The sequence below is a fragment of the Macrobrachium nipponense genome, chromosome 35, assembly GCF_015104395.2.
Source record: "Macrobrachium nipponense isolate FS-2020 chromosome 35, ASM1510439v2, whole genome shotgun sequence".
In the NCBI taxonomy this organism is placed as follows: domain Eukaryota; kingdom Metazoa; phylum Arthropoda; class Malacostraca; order Decapoda; family Palaemonidae; genus Macrobrachium; species Macrobrachium nipponense.
Window position 1 is genome coordinate 40,460,148 of NC_061096.1, and position 13,668 is coordinate 40,473,815.

Below are 13,668 nucleotides of genomic sequence, written 5' to 3' on the forward strand. Positions count from 1 at the left end.
CCCGCGGTAGTAGTCTGCTGTTTTGCCCTCCTCGGTAGTAGTCTACAGTCTTGCCCCCGCGGTAGTAGTCTGCAGTTTTGCCCTCCGCGGTAGTAGTCTGCAGTTTTGTCCTATGTACTTCACATGCCCAAGGTGTGGTATTTTGATTTATTGCTCTTTACAGCAGACCAAGAAACCTTGCTAGGATCATTAATGTTGCAATTAACCTTTCCTCAGGAGATATAAACTTCCTCATTACTATATCTTTTTTTGTTATTTTTGGAGACATAAGGAGTAAAAGGTCTCCGAAGACATCATTAGCCATTCTTAAATCATTTCTCTAATGTTCCGGGTTATTTTCATTTAATTCTTTCAATAAAGTCATATAATAAAACCTCTCTTCCGTAGCCATGGTTTCACCCATACTTTACGGTTTTTCTTGCATATTTCATGCTCGCATTAGTCTTGCAGTAGTTCTATTATTATCATTATTGCACTTATCTTCCTTTTACTTGGTGCCACGATTTAAAAACACTCACTATATCAGGTCACTACAGGACACTGAGGTGAACACGGCCACTGCATATTAACTCTGTCCTCTCAAAATATGCTTAGAGCAAGTCATCTGCGTGTATGGCAATACCCAAGGCGGACTGGAGCGCGCGCTAATCCCGACAGGGCAAACTCGATGCCAGTCGCGTACGTGCATGGCCAGCTTAGGGCGCCGGAAGTACAGTAGCAGAAATAATAGGGGCTGCAGCTAGGGGCCAAGGCACAGCAAAAAGAACGTTAACTAATGCATGAACGGAGCTACTTTTACTGGAATGAAAGGGGTTGCAGCTATGAGCCTCAGGGACACCGCACATAATCTTCATTAATGCCTAGAGTGAATCGCGTGGGGTGGTGGCGTACTGACGGCACTACTACCTTTCCCATTACTGAACCTATTTGACTTGAAACCTGTCAGACGGACTATAAACCGCGGTTTAGATACGCCTCTCAGATCGCCGACGTCTCTCACTCTCTCTCTCTCTCTCTCACAATAGCCTGTTATGGCCACCTGTTTATTGCAATCGACGCGTTGCGAATTAATTAACGGAAAAGAGGTCGCTGCCCCAACTGAGGCTTCGAGGGAGAATTCCAGATATATCGCGAATTAAATTCCATTCGAAGGTGAGGCCACGTCTATACTAATTGGTTCCTGTTAAGTTTGATTCTTTATCTTATTATTATTATTATTATTATTATTATTATTATTATTATTATCATTGGAAATAAACAATCACATTTCCGAGGACCTTGTAGTCCTGGTCACAAAGTCCTTGCACACAAACAAAATCTGAACAATAACTGAATCACAGTAAATAATGACGTAGAAAAAAATAAATGAATGAATAAGTTGCATAAAGAAAAAGAACCACAGATCCTGTTTCGATCAAATCATTAACCCCAACCCTCTTCACTTTCGTTCTAAGACAAGACAATTAAAGCAGTTAAGTCGGTTTTTTTTTTCATGATCACTGGTATCGAGGTCATGTTATTCATGGCACTACAATCGACTGTTTTGAGATGGGAGGAAATACCGCTGATACGCATAACTAGGTCAGTGCAGTAACGGAGTCTGTCAGCCGTGGCGTGACTACAAAGAGATTGATCTTTTTATGCGACATGCGTAAACGTTTCTTCAGGAGAGTCTCCAAGTCGCTCATGGGTTAAGCAAGCTTGTGTGATAATAAATATAATATATTATATATATATATATATTATATATATATAGAATTAGATATATATAAATATATATATAATATTAATAGATCTATACTATATATATATATATATATTATATATAAAGATATATATACTATATAGATATATATTTATATATAAATAAAGTACAAATATTATATATATTATAAATATATATATATAATATAGACAGATATAATATTAATACAGAATATACCTACATTACTATATAAGATACATATATAAATATCATATAATTATAATTTATATATATATAATAGATCTATATACATATAGAAAAGATCATAGTAATATATATAAAGTAATATTATAATAATATAATAAATATTTGTACTTTATTATATATATAAAGATTATATATATATATATATTATACTGATTTATAAATATTATATAATTATTTGAAACTAAGAGATATATATATATATATATATATATATATATATATATATATAATATATAATATATAATATAAACATATAAGATAATACATATATATATATTAGCCTATTATATAAATATATATATCATATAAATTATATATATATATATATATATATATATATATAAAGTACAAATATATATATATTATAAATATATATTATATTATATTTATAATAATATATATAATTATTTACTGACATAATATATTTATACATAATAATATCTATACATAATATATACATATATATTTATATATCTAAATAATATCTATAATATTTACATATCTATATAGATTTATAAATGAGATAAGAAATAATAATATAATATAATAATTTTGATATATATAATATATATTTAATACTTATTATATAATATATATATATACTATATATATATATATATATATCATATTTATATACATAAAATATATATGTATATTTATACTAGTATGTACACACACACACACACACACACATATATATATATATATATATATATATATACACTCTATATACTGCTTGAATTTGCAACAATACTGTCATTGAATTATATGTGGATAAAAGAACGAATGGGGTAGGAAGTAATAAATAAAATCGTGTATGCGTTAATATATGTTTGTATACATATATGGGTGTCTATAAAAAAAAAAACATGAAAAATGTAAATAACGCAGAAACAAAGAAATAACAAATGAGTCTCAAAACAGAAGCATGTGAGCCGCGTAAATTAAGACTTTCCCTTTAGTTCAGCGGCAGACACTGGATTACATTACTTGCACTTCTTCCTCCCTTTGCAAATTCTTGCGACCTGTGCGAATACTCTGCCTCTGTAATAAAAATGCGAACGCCACAGAATGACGGTGGTTTTGTGCTTCGTAACTTTTCCTGAATGGGTTGTTCTGGATGATTTTAACCGTGAATATACGTCATTAAGAAATGGCTCATATCAGTAAATGTAATTATGTATATGTGAAGTGGCAAATGCGAAAATCGTATGACAGATATACAGCAAAAAAACCGCGCTAGATCATATATATCACGTGTATGTATACATACGTCTGTGTGGGAGTGTATATTCCCCAGCACTAAACTGAAACAGAAAGGATGATTGTTGCAGATGGGACCTGGCTGATGGAATCCAGTCCTCTCCTCCATGGAATGGAAATGGGAAAGAACCATCTGGAAGTGGAGGACTCACATTGGGAACTACATCGGAATCCTAAGATATGCGTTTCCCTCGAGGCTAAAAGAAGCATTTCCAACCATGCAAGCAAAATTACGATCGAGAGAGAGAGAGAGAGAGAGAGAGAGAGAGTCTGCATGAGGAGGTCTGTATTCGTGTGTTTCTTCAAGTCAGGCATGTGTGTAAAATATACGTGGAATATGACTGATTTATGCATTAGATGACTCGGCCCCTAGGGAGTTCCTCCCGTGGTTTCAAAGGTAACTCTCGATTGGTGGAAGAAGAAAAAAAGGAGAATATCTGAAAATAAAAAGCTGATGTGTCAGAAAATGGAGAATGCACATGGGAAACAAGTTAAAATAAGAAACGGAACATTCAAACGTCCCTGTAAAAATGGCAAGTTTCAAAAGAGAAGTGCTGCAGATATAGTATAACTATTTTTCATTTTTGTTGTGTTGGTTATTTATTCTTTATTGCCATTCACAGTTAGATGCTAAGTTAATGTTTAACATCACGTGTAATCAGAGGCTTCTGAACCATCCTTCTCGTCCGCAATTTTTAAAGCCGTAATTCTGATAACGCCACAAAGCGTCACTTTTAACATTTTCCTTCAGCTATACAAATGGAAGCAGCGTCTCTCTAAGCCACTGCTGATTAAGCTTTATGAAAAGTCTATCTATTTCTCTTTTCATAAACCGCTGACCAGCCAACGACATAAATGATAAACGATTTAATTAAAGAAAGAGGGAACACAACAAAAGCTCAAAAGAATGGAGAAGAGACAGAGCAAAACCAATTCTCTCGTGTATTTGTTCTGCTGCTAAGAAGTCCCAGTCATACAGTTTGCTTTGGCTAAAGCAAACCCCTTCGGATGAGAAACAATCTCCAGAAAAATCAGGACCTTTCAACTTGATACAACAATATTGTTGTTATTATCAGTAATGAGGTAAACCTTCATGTGATCTAAATAGATCTATATAGATTTTTGGAATAATGCAAAGCACTGGGGTAAGTAAGGCCATTCAGCGCTGAAACGGAAATTAACAGTAAAAGGTTTGAAAGGTGTAACAGGAGGAAAACCTCGTTGATGCACTGTGAAACAATTGTTAGGAGTTGGTGGACAGTAAGATGGAAGAAAGAGAATATGAACGGAGGTACAGTAAAAGGAATGAAAGTAGTTGCAGCTAGGGGCCGAAGGGACGCTGCAAAGAACCTCAAGTAATGCCTACATTGCACCGAATAAGATGCACTGACGGTACTGCTCCCCTGCGGGGTAAACCTTCATGTGAAATCGACCACTGATGAGCAAAGTAAATTCAGATGGAAATATGAAAATGAAAGAAAGTCGAGAGAGCATAACTGTGTCCGCTTTCGCTTGAACCTCTCACTTGATAGATAATCATCCTTCAGTGACTCAAAATTTCCTTTATGACAAGGCCTCTTTTCCTGCCTTACATGATCATGAAGAGGAGTGCTTTCATGGACGCTAAAATAACAATAGAAAACAAAGAAAATTTCTGCCATATAAACTTCATAATAATTGACAATAAATACGTAGCATAGTCGAAAACTTCCTCTGTTTTTGTGGGAGTATAATTTTTTTTTTTTACCTAAATAACCGAGTCTAAGTTTTCAGTCACCAATCGTTAAGAGGATGAGGCTTAATAAATAAATAAATAAATAAATAAATAAATATATATATATATATATATATATATATATATATATATATATCTATATATATATATATATATATATATATATATATATATATATATATATACATATATGTGTGAGTGTGTAAATCTGAAATTGATATCATCACTTATGCAAATAATGCTTGTGTGAATAAATAAACGGTCTTACCTTCTTGTGTCCGTTTTTGCATATCCGTATATTTGTGTACCATTTGCACTTTGTATGCATACGTGACTACATAAACTAACTATACTCTGTTTTTTTTCATCTGTCCATCCGGCTGTGGGGTTTTTGTATGGTAACACTGCGTCCCGGGCTTTAAATAGTTACGCTACGTGTAAGTTTTAGGTAAATAAAAGGATATCTGGGTGTACATTTGCAACTGAAAAGGGTTTTAATAATTTACTGTATGCGAATTACACCATTATTATTCGAAATAGGTTATTGTTATTATTGTTGAATGTAAGCTCCCTTTTCGGGGTGGCGAATGGAACAGCCAGACGCAGTGGCGGGAAAATTGCTTCTCTCGCTGTTCACTACGGCAAGATGTCAACGTATTACTTCATTATACGTAAGTATATCAGTATGTACTGTTAATTTTTATAAAGTGCGTTTCAGCCAGATACGATATGACGTAACTTGGTTTAGCATCTGTTTGATGGAATTTGCGTCTGGCTGTTCCATTTGCCACCCCGAAAAGGCAGCTTACATTCGACAATAATAACAATATCCTATTTCGAATATTAACGGTGTAATTCGCATACAGTAAATTATTAAAACCCTTTTCAGTTGCAAATGTACACCCAGATATCCTTTATTTACCTAAAACTTACACAGCGTAACTATTTCAAGCCCGGGACGCAGTGTTACCATACAAAAACACCACTGGCGGATGGACAGATGAAAAAAACAGAGTAATATAACTATATATAATATATATATATATATATATATATATATATATATATATATATATATATATATATCGACACAATTTGTGCACGAGAGGGTAAACTTGGAAATCTATGAATAGCAGACTTCAAAATGTCGAACGTCATCCATTACATTGTGACTGATTTAGAACGTGGCATGGGGTTAGAGAGAGAGAGAGAGAGAGAGAGAGAGAGAGAGAGAGAGAGATCTACGTCAAACGCCAAGCCAGAATTGATGGCAGAGAACTAATTTGGGTGCGTTTGATTTGGAAAATGAATTGAAACAATTGGCTAGACAATACTGAACATCTGATGTTAGCATTTTTCAACGATTTCAGGAAAGTTTTCGTATTGGGTAAGTTCCTCATTCGACTTCGGTAATATGCTATTGTTAGCAGTATGCGCTAATTTCTCTTTAGTCTACATAATGACATCCACCGGAAAATAATAATTTGTAAATATAGTCTCAAAGTATTGAATCCTGCTACCCTTATAAGATTTTAAATCATTTACTTTGTTCTTCACGAAATCAAAATATTTTTTTTTTATTGATTCGCATTCTTGTTTGGGGAAAAGAGTCGAACTCGAGGGAAGTACCAGATAGGAATCCTAATAATCGTTAGAGATATATATATATATATATATATATATATATATATATATATATATATATATATATAGATTATATATATATATATATATATATATAATAAATATATATACTCGTATATGTTGCATCATAAGAGGACAGTAGAAAGTTTGCAAGAATCAAATAGGTCAATATCCTGTACTAGATGATAATGGATAGTATTTTCACAGGGGATTCACTTTTATCTCAGATTTGGGGATATGCCTCCCGTTAATTTTTTCTTTACGAGCGATCTCTCTTGGGGTAACATTATTATTATTATTATTATTATTATTATTATTATTATTATTATTATTATTATTAATTATTATTATTATTATTATTTCTGCAACAGCTGCATGAACATAAATCAAAATACATCACCTACAGAATGCAATGGGTCACCAAAGTTAAAAACAGAAAAAAAAGGGGTGGTGACTTACCTGGGTCACCCAAGAGAGACGAGTACAGATCTCTCAGCTGACTATCCTCGTCTAAGTGGCCCTCGAGATAGTCATCCACCACTTCTATGGACGGAGCGTGGAAATCGATTTTAGGAACCGAGGTCGAGGGTTGCTCGAGAACGATGCTGACCTGGGGATTCGTTGAGGTTCCTCCGGGTGTGGTGACCACGTCCCCGCCGACGGGCGCCGCCTGAGGATTAGCCCCGTCGATGGAAGACGTGCTGCTTGAACTCTTCATCACGCCCATTTTTCGTCGACGTCCCGACGAGGAGGGCTTGGGCGTCGAGGGCGTGGAACCGTTCTCTATTATTTGAATTTCCTTTGACACGACTCTAGAGTGATCTCGGAGGTCCTGGTTCACTAAGACCGAATTATCACTTGGCCCCAGGGATGGGGGCGCTGAAGTGCTCTCGCACTCGCTCTCGACGCTATTGTTTGGAGTGAAAGGTCTCTCCCGGGGGAGGATGTCGCCGTCCTCGTCGAAACTGAATAGCGGGGCGGTATTTGACCCCTCGGTGGCACCGTTCCCGTTATTCCCGGTTTCATTCCCGGCTTCGCCGTCTATGAACGAGGATTCTTGCTCGGTATTGGGCATGTCTGCCGCACTTCTAAAGATGGCAGTGGTCCCGCCACAGTCAACACTGGATGCTTCAATCTCAGTGGATTCCATTTTCATAAGGACTTCTTGGCCGTCATCTTCAACTTGGTTAACTTTGCTGGCGCAACTGTCATTTTGAAATCATCTGAAACCATACGATCAAAACTTACAAATATATCAATCATTTCTGTTACAATATTACTATAACTAATGGAAAATCTATTTAAAAAACCACAGAGCATAATAAAGACTTAGAATGACACTTGTTGTACAAAACCTGAATCTAATGGTTAGTTTCAACTGTTAGACAAGAAATAAAAAAGTCAAAACAAAAACACGAAATCTGCAAGATGTAAGGCAACATACAATTGTTATTAGGTGACAAAAGTCATTTCAAAGAACCTGTCGGTGATATGCTATCCAGAGATGTAATCTCTATAAACCTGTATGTTAAAAAGAACGCGGACGGCGAAAGTACATCTACATCAATGACAATTTTTTTTATCTTGAAACGTAACCTACATACATTTTCAACCCATGAAATTGAAAACTTTGACACAGTGGTTGCCAAAATTTTGACCTTTTTGAGGGTCCCTTCTTTCCACCATTTGTGGTTTTGAGATCAAGATTTCGCAAGATTCCCAACAAAATTTTAATTTCCTTCAAGAGGTTTACACACGAACGACAAGTTGATTCTGATTAGCCAATGCAGAGGTGGCTGTATTAGGTCTCAGGGTCTTGAGTAAGTCAGGTCACAATTCATCTCTCTAAGGTATTGGAGTTTGGACCTTGAATTCCTAGAATTCATGGAAGTGGTGCTATTTTTTTAAGCGATCTCTTATGGTCCAAAGGTAACTTTTTACTGTAGAGAAAAAATTTTTTCTCAACCTATCTAACATCAACGGCTGCATATAGGTCTGAGTTACCAGTTAGGCAGTTAGAGAATATTATGGGCAATAGGACGTCTTCCGAATAAAACTGCTACGAATAATGATAATGGCATAAAATCACAAATAATAATAATAATAATAATGACCCAAATCAATTCTCACACGGAATACTACATTCTACAGGGAACTGCGAGTGACATTGATTTTAAAAAAATATCTGCTTGATTTGACATAAATTAGAACAATAGATATCTAAAATCAATAGGCTGCTTTGCTTGCTGCCGTGAAATATGTCCACATTTCTCAGCTACGTATATGCAGAGGACATTCAGCGAATCTCTTTTTCTATCTATTTTATGGACCAAAACCCACATTCTTGAAGTCAGTCAATAAAGTCATACAATCACAAAGAACAAAAGATAGAAAAAAAAAATAATAAAAAGGCAGAAAAAGGGCAGTGTAAAAACTCCCTGGCTGATATAACAATACTACAGGCCCTCGAACACACGCACTCGTAACTTCGTTCCATTCACGACGTAGCATAAAGAACGTCGACTATATGAAAACCAAATAATAGGAATGTGGCAAAGAATAGAACTTCAAGTATGAAATAAAAGAATGCCGATGATGAGGCTTATATCGAACCGGTACTTTTAAAACAATGGCAGAATGTCCCTTTCGGAGATCGATAGGAGGCAGCATTGCCTAAGGGCAAGGGAGAGAGAGAGAGAGAGAGAGAGAGAGAGAGAGAGAGAGAGGGGTGTAGACGGGGTGAGGAAGAAGGCGCCGTTGCATAGACAAAGCTTCAAAGCTGAGTCTGTACCTTAAGAGGCTTTCTTCCAGGAACTAAATAGAAATTTTGATTTATTATATGACACAATTTTGATTTATTATATGACACAGACTTGCATACATACATCGGAGACGAACAAAGAAACGATACCTTTTTTTTTTATTACTAAAGAATAAAAAGTTTACAATGAACCTCGGTTTCGTGCTACTAAGGTTTGTAATGGCGTTATAAGCCATTTTCAGTAGGAACTAGAAAACTATTATTAAACACTCCGTGAGTCCTAATCCCTGTGAGGAATTAACTTTATACAGGTGATCCAGTCACGTGTCCAATTCTGTATGGAATCTTACAGCCTGAGATTTTTCATTCGGTTTTTTACTTTTTTTTTAATTAGGAAGAAATAAAGATCGTGGTCATTGCCTTGTCTCGCAACGTTAACCTACATGAAAAATGATAGTGAATGAGTAAAATGATAAAAGGTTCATCTCACAATCTAATTAGTTCTTGCTTGGTTCTTAATCCACCACTGCAAGAGGTTTAGTCGAAATCAGTAAATATTCATTTAAATCTATCTTGTACTATACAGAATGAGAAAAACAAAAATCTAAAATTTCTTTGTAGTTTACGAATAACTTCTGTGACATGCTGTTGGCCGTCGGACGGAATTACAAGCAGACTAGAAATGAAGAAAACAAGTGAATAATGCACCGAATTTCTTTTTTTCGGCGGCATTTGAGTTTTCTGCACAGCTTACATTGCTGTATGAAACTTTCAGCCACTGTCCATGAAACTCTTAGCCGCAGCCCATGAAACTTTAACCACGGCCCGTTGGTGGCCTGTGCTGCTGGCACCAAAAGCTGTGCCAGACGCACGATCATGGGTCTCTAAAACCGTCAATAAAATAAAATAAAAACTTATGAGGCTAAAGGGCTGAATTTGGTGCGTTTGATGATTCGAGGGTGGACGATCAACATACCAATTTGCAGCCCTCTAGCCTCAGTAGTTTTTAAGATCTGAGGGTGGAGAGAAAAAGTGCGGTCTTACGGACAAATAGCCATCTCAATAGTTTTCTTTTGCAGCAAACTAAAAATTAAATCCGCGTTTGTACCCGAATCCGTCTTAAAATCTGATAAACTTTCTTAACCAATCGCCCATCCCAGAACGAAATTTCACTGAGGTTTGCACAGAAAGCTTTCATATATCTTGCGGACTGCCAAAAAAATAACAATACATAAATAAATAAATAAATAAATAAATAAATAAATAAATAAATAAATAAATAATAAATAAATAAATAAATAAATAAATAGAAGCTGTAGGTGAATACGTTACATACCACCTTTCAACCTCTTCGGCAGCTTTAAAAGCAATCAATTTACCCTTTTATTTGATGAGTTTTATCAAAAACTAAATTCTACGACAGAACAGAAGCAGAACCTAGCATGCTCACATTGACCGAATTTCCTGAATTATGTCCACTGTAATACGGTAAGTTGTAATATTGGGTTCAGGAAGCTTTTAAAATGCACATATGAAAAATGCCAATGAAAATAAACTGTAATTAAATATTTCGTAGGAAAATGAATGCTGTCTAAGCATCAGTGAATCAGTTAATCAAGAACTAAGGAGAATGTAACGTCACCTGTATGCCTATCTTATTGAAATGACAACCTAATAATATAGCAAAAAAAAAAGAATAATAATAATAAAGATACTACAATGTCAAGAGATTCTCATTGACAAGCCTTGTCTATTATTGCTGGAGACAGAACGTTCAAAAAGGATGCTATCTGGAAACGTTCCAATGTTGTATTCCGGAGAGAGAAAAAAAACTCGTCTTTCGTTTACCTGCTCTTTCTATTATTACTAAAAAAGAATGAAGAGAAAAGATGTCATTTTGGAAATGAAGTTTTCTTATAAGCATTTGGATGATTAAACGTAACTCTTATTCTTTGACAAGAATGAAGAGAAAAGATGTCATTTTGGAAATGAAGTTTTCTTATAAGCATTTGGATGATTAACGTACCTCGTATTTCTTTGAAAAGGGATTGGGAGAGAGGGGGGAGGGGGTGATTATGTACTTACGAAAACGGTTTGTTAGCCACGTTACAAATAAATGAATTATCTGTGAATGTGCATTTTACTATACCCTTTCCCCTAAGAAAATCATACGTATTTTTCACGTTTCTCCTGTCATCATATATATAATATATATATATATATATATATATATATATATGTATATAATGTATGTACTATTAGATATATATATATATAATATCATATATATATATAGTATATATATATGTATATATATATATATATATATATATGCACTATATGAACTTTATCACTCAAGTGAACAGTTGTTCTCACAGGAGCAAAAGGCCACAACGATATATATATATATATATATATATATACATCACTCAGCTGTATGACTGAACCATTTCCCCGTATTTCTTCATCTCCTTAACATATGCAAAAGACCACAGAAATAAAACCTCATTCCTGACGTCATGACAAACAAGACGAATCACCTCCTGCTAACAGTTGCCAGTTGGGGGATTCCGCGCGAGTTAAGATCTGGTCGTATATTATAAAACTGCATTCAGTTATTTGGCACTGATTTATCACGTAACCAGCCCTCATGGTAAGACTAGATAGACGTTCAGATATACGTTATCTCGATGTTCCGTGACAGTTAGCTTGGCAATCTTTAGTAGTTTTAAAACATCGGTCATATAATTTCATTCTCATAAGCTGAGTTCGTCTTTGTATTGTGTATCTTTGATGATAAGTTATGCATAGTATTCATCCAATGAATTTGCCTTTTGTGCAAATTCATTGTTTTGTATGGTGTTACGTTGCATGGAACCAGTGGTTATTCAGGAACGGGACCAACGGCTTTACGTGACTTCCGAACCACGTCGAGAGTGAACTTCTATCACCAGAAATACACATCTCTCACTCCTCAATGGAATGCCCGAGAATCGAACTGGCGGCCACCGAGGTGGCACGCCAACACCATACCGACCACGCTACCGAGGCGCTTTCATCCTTTGATGGACTCAGTTTTTGTCTATTCATAAAAAAGTTGAACTTGATTTTGAATATTCTCAAAAAAAAGGGGGGAGCGGCGGGGGAAGGGCGCGGGTTGAATTTCATCTTACAGGATAAAGATAAACGTGAATAAATACTCATCTAAAAGATATATGATGGGTAAACAAAGACTAAGAAAGGTCACAAATCAGGAATGAAGCACTTCAAGTTAAAAAAGACAGTAAATAGGAACTTCGGGTTTTAAAAGGATAGAAATTAAGAACTCCAAGCTTTAAAAAGATATAAATAAAGACAGAATTTTAAAAAGACTATAAATTAAGAATCCCAAGCTTTAAAAAGACAGAAAGCAAGACCTTCCAGTTTTAAAAGAACAGATATTAAGAGCTCCAAATTTCCCCTACGAATTGAGTCATCCAGCTGTTGCTTGAGTAAATGATAAGCGAGAGAGAGGGTCTGCTAGCAGTCCCCACATTGTTGCTGGTATCCCTTGTGGAAGTGAATTTTAGACGGCTTTGCTGCTGAAGGAGAGAATTTAATTTTGGTCACGCTTCCCATTGTATGAACACGGTCTAGGATTTCAAAGGCTTCAGAGCCTGAATCTAGTATAGTTTCACCTCAGCTCGAGGATGGCAGCACATTTTTCTCTAACGAGTTTAATAATAATAATAATAATAATAATAACTGACAAAATCAAGAAGAAATTATCACTCATTGAGGTCTCAGTACCATGAGACACCAGATTAGTTGAGAAAGAGGAAAAACTGATAAGTATCCAGACCAGTCAATAGAAATAAGAAGGATACGGGATATGCCAGCGGAAATAGGAACACTAGGCACGATTTCAAGATCCCTGAAAAGGGACCTGGAAAAACTAGATGCCGAAGTAGCTCCGGGACCCATGAGGAGGAGAGTGCTATTAGAAACAGCGCACATAGAGAAAAGTGATGGACTCCTAAGCAGGCAGGATGCTACCCGGAACCCCACATTATAAATACCACCCCGTCGAACAGGATGACTGAAATTCACCAATATTATTACTAATATTATATTCAGAAGATGAACCCTGCTCATTGGGAACAAACCTCTATAGCAACTGTCCTGCTACTAAATCAAGTGTGTGATGAGCGAATAACAAAAGGAAATGAAGATATAACATCAATGACAAGCTTTCATTCAATGATTAATAAAGTTCCCAAAACGAAGTATCAACAAAAGATTCCATCTGTACGA

The 13,668-nt window shown here is 35.3% G+C and overlaps 1 protein-coding gene across 2 annotated transcripts in view; it reads right to left on the reverse strand.

The window, feature by feature from the left end:
- The window catches only part of LOC135208668 (uncharacterized), a 108,940-nt gene that overhangs the window by 76,256 nt on the left and 19,016 nt on the right, over positions 1-13,668 (reverse strand). For both annotated transcript variants that reach the window (XR_010313197.1, XM_064241097.1), the window contains exon 2: positions 7,074-7,837. Coding sequence is in view for 1 of the 2 variants with exons in the window: in XM_064241097.1 (XP_064097167.1) it covers positions 7,074-7,770 (697 nt within the window). In the remaining variant the exon portion in view is untranslated. The remainder of the gene's footprint in view (positions 1-7,073; positions 7,838-13,668) is intronic.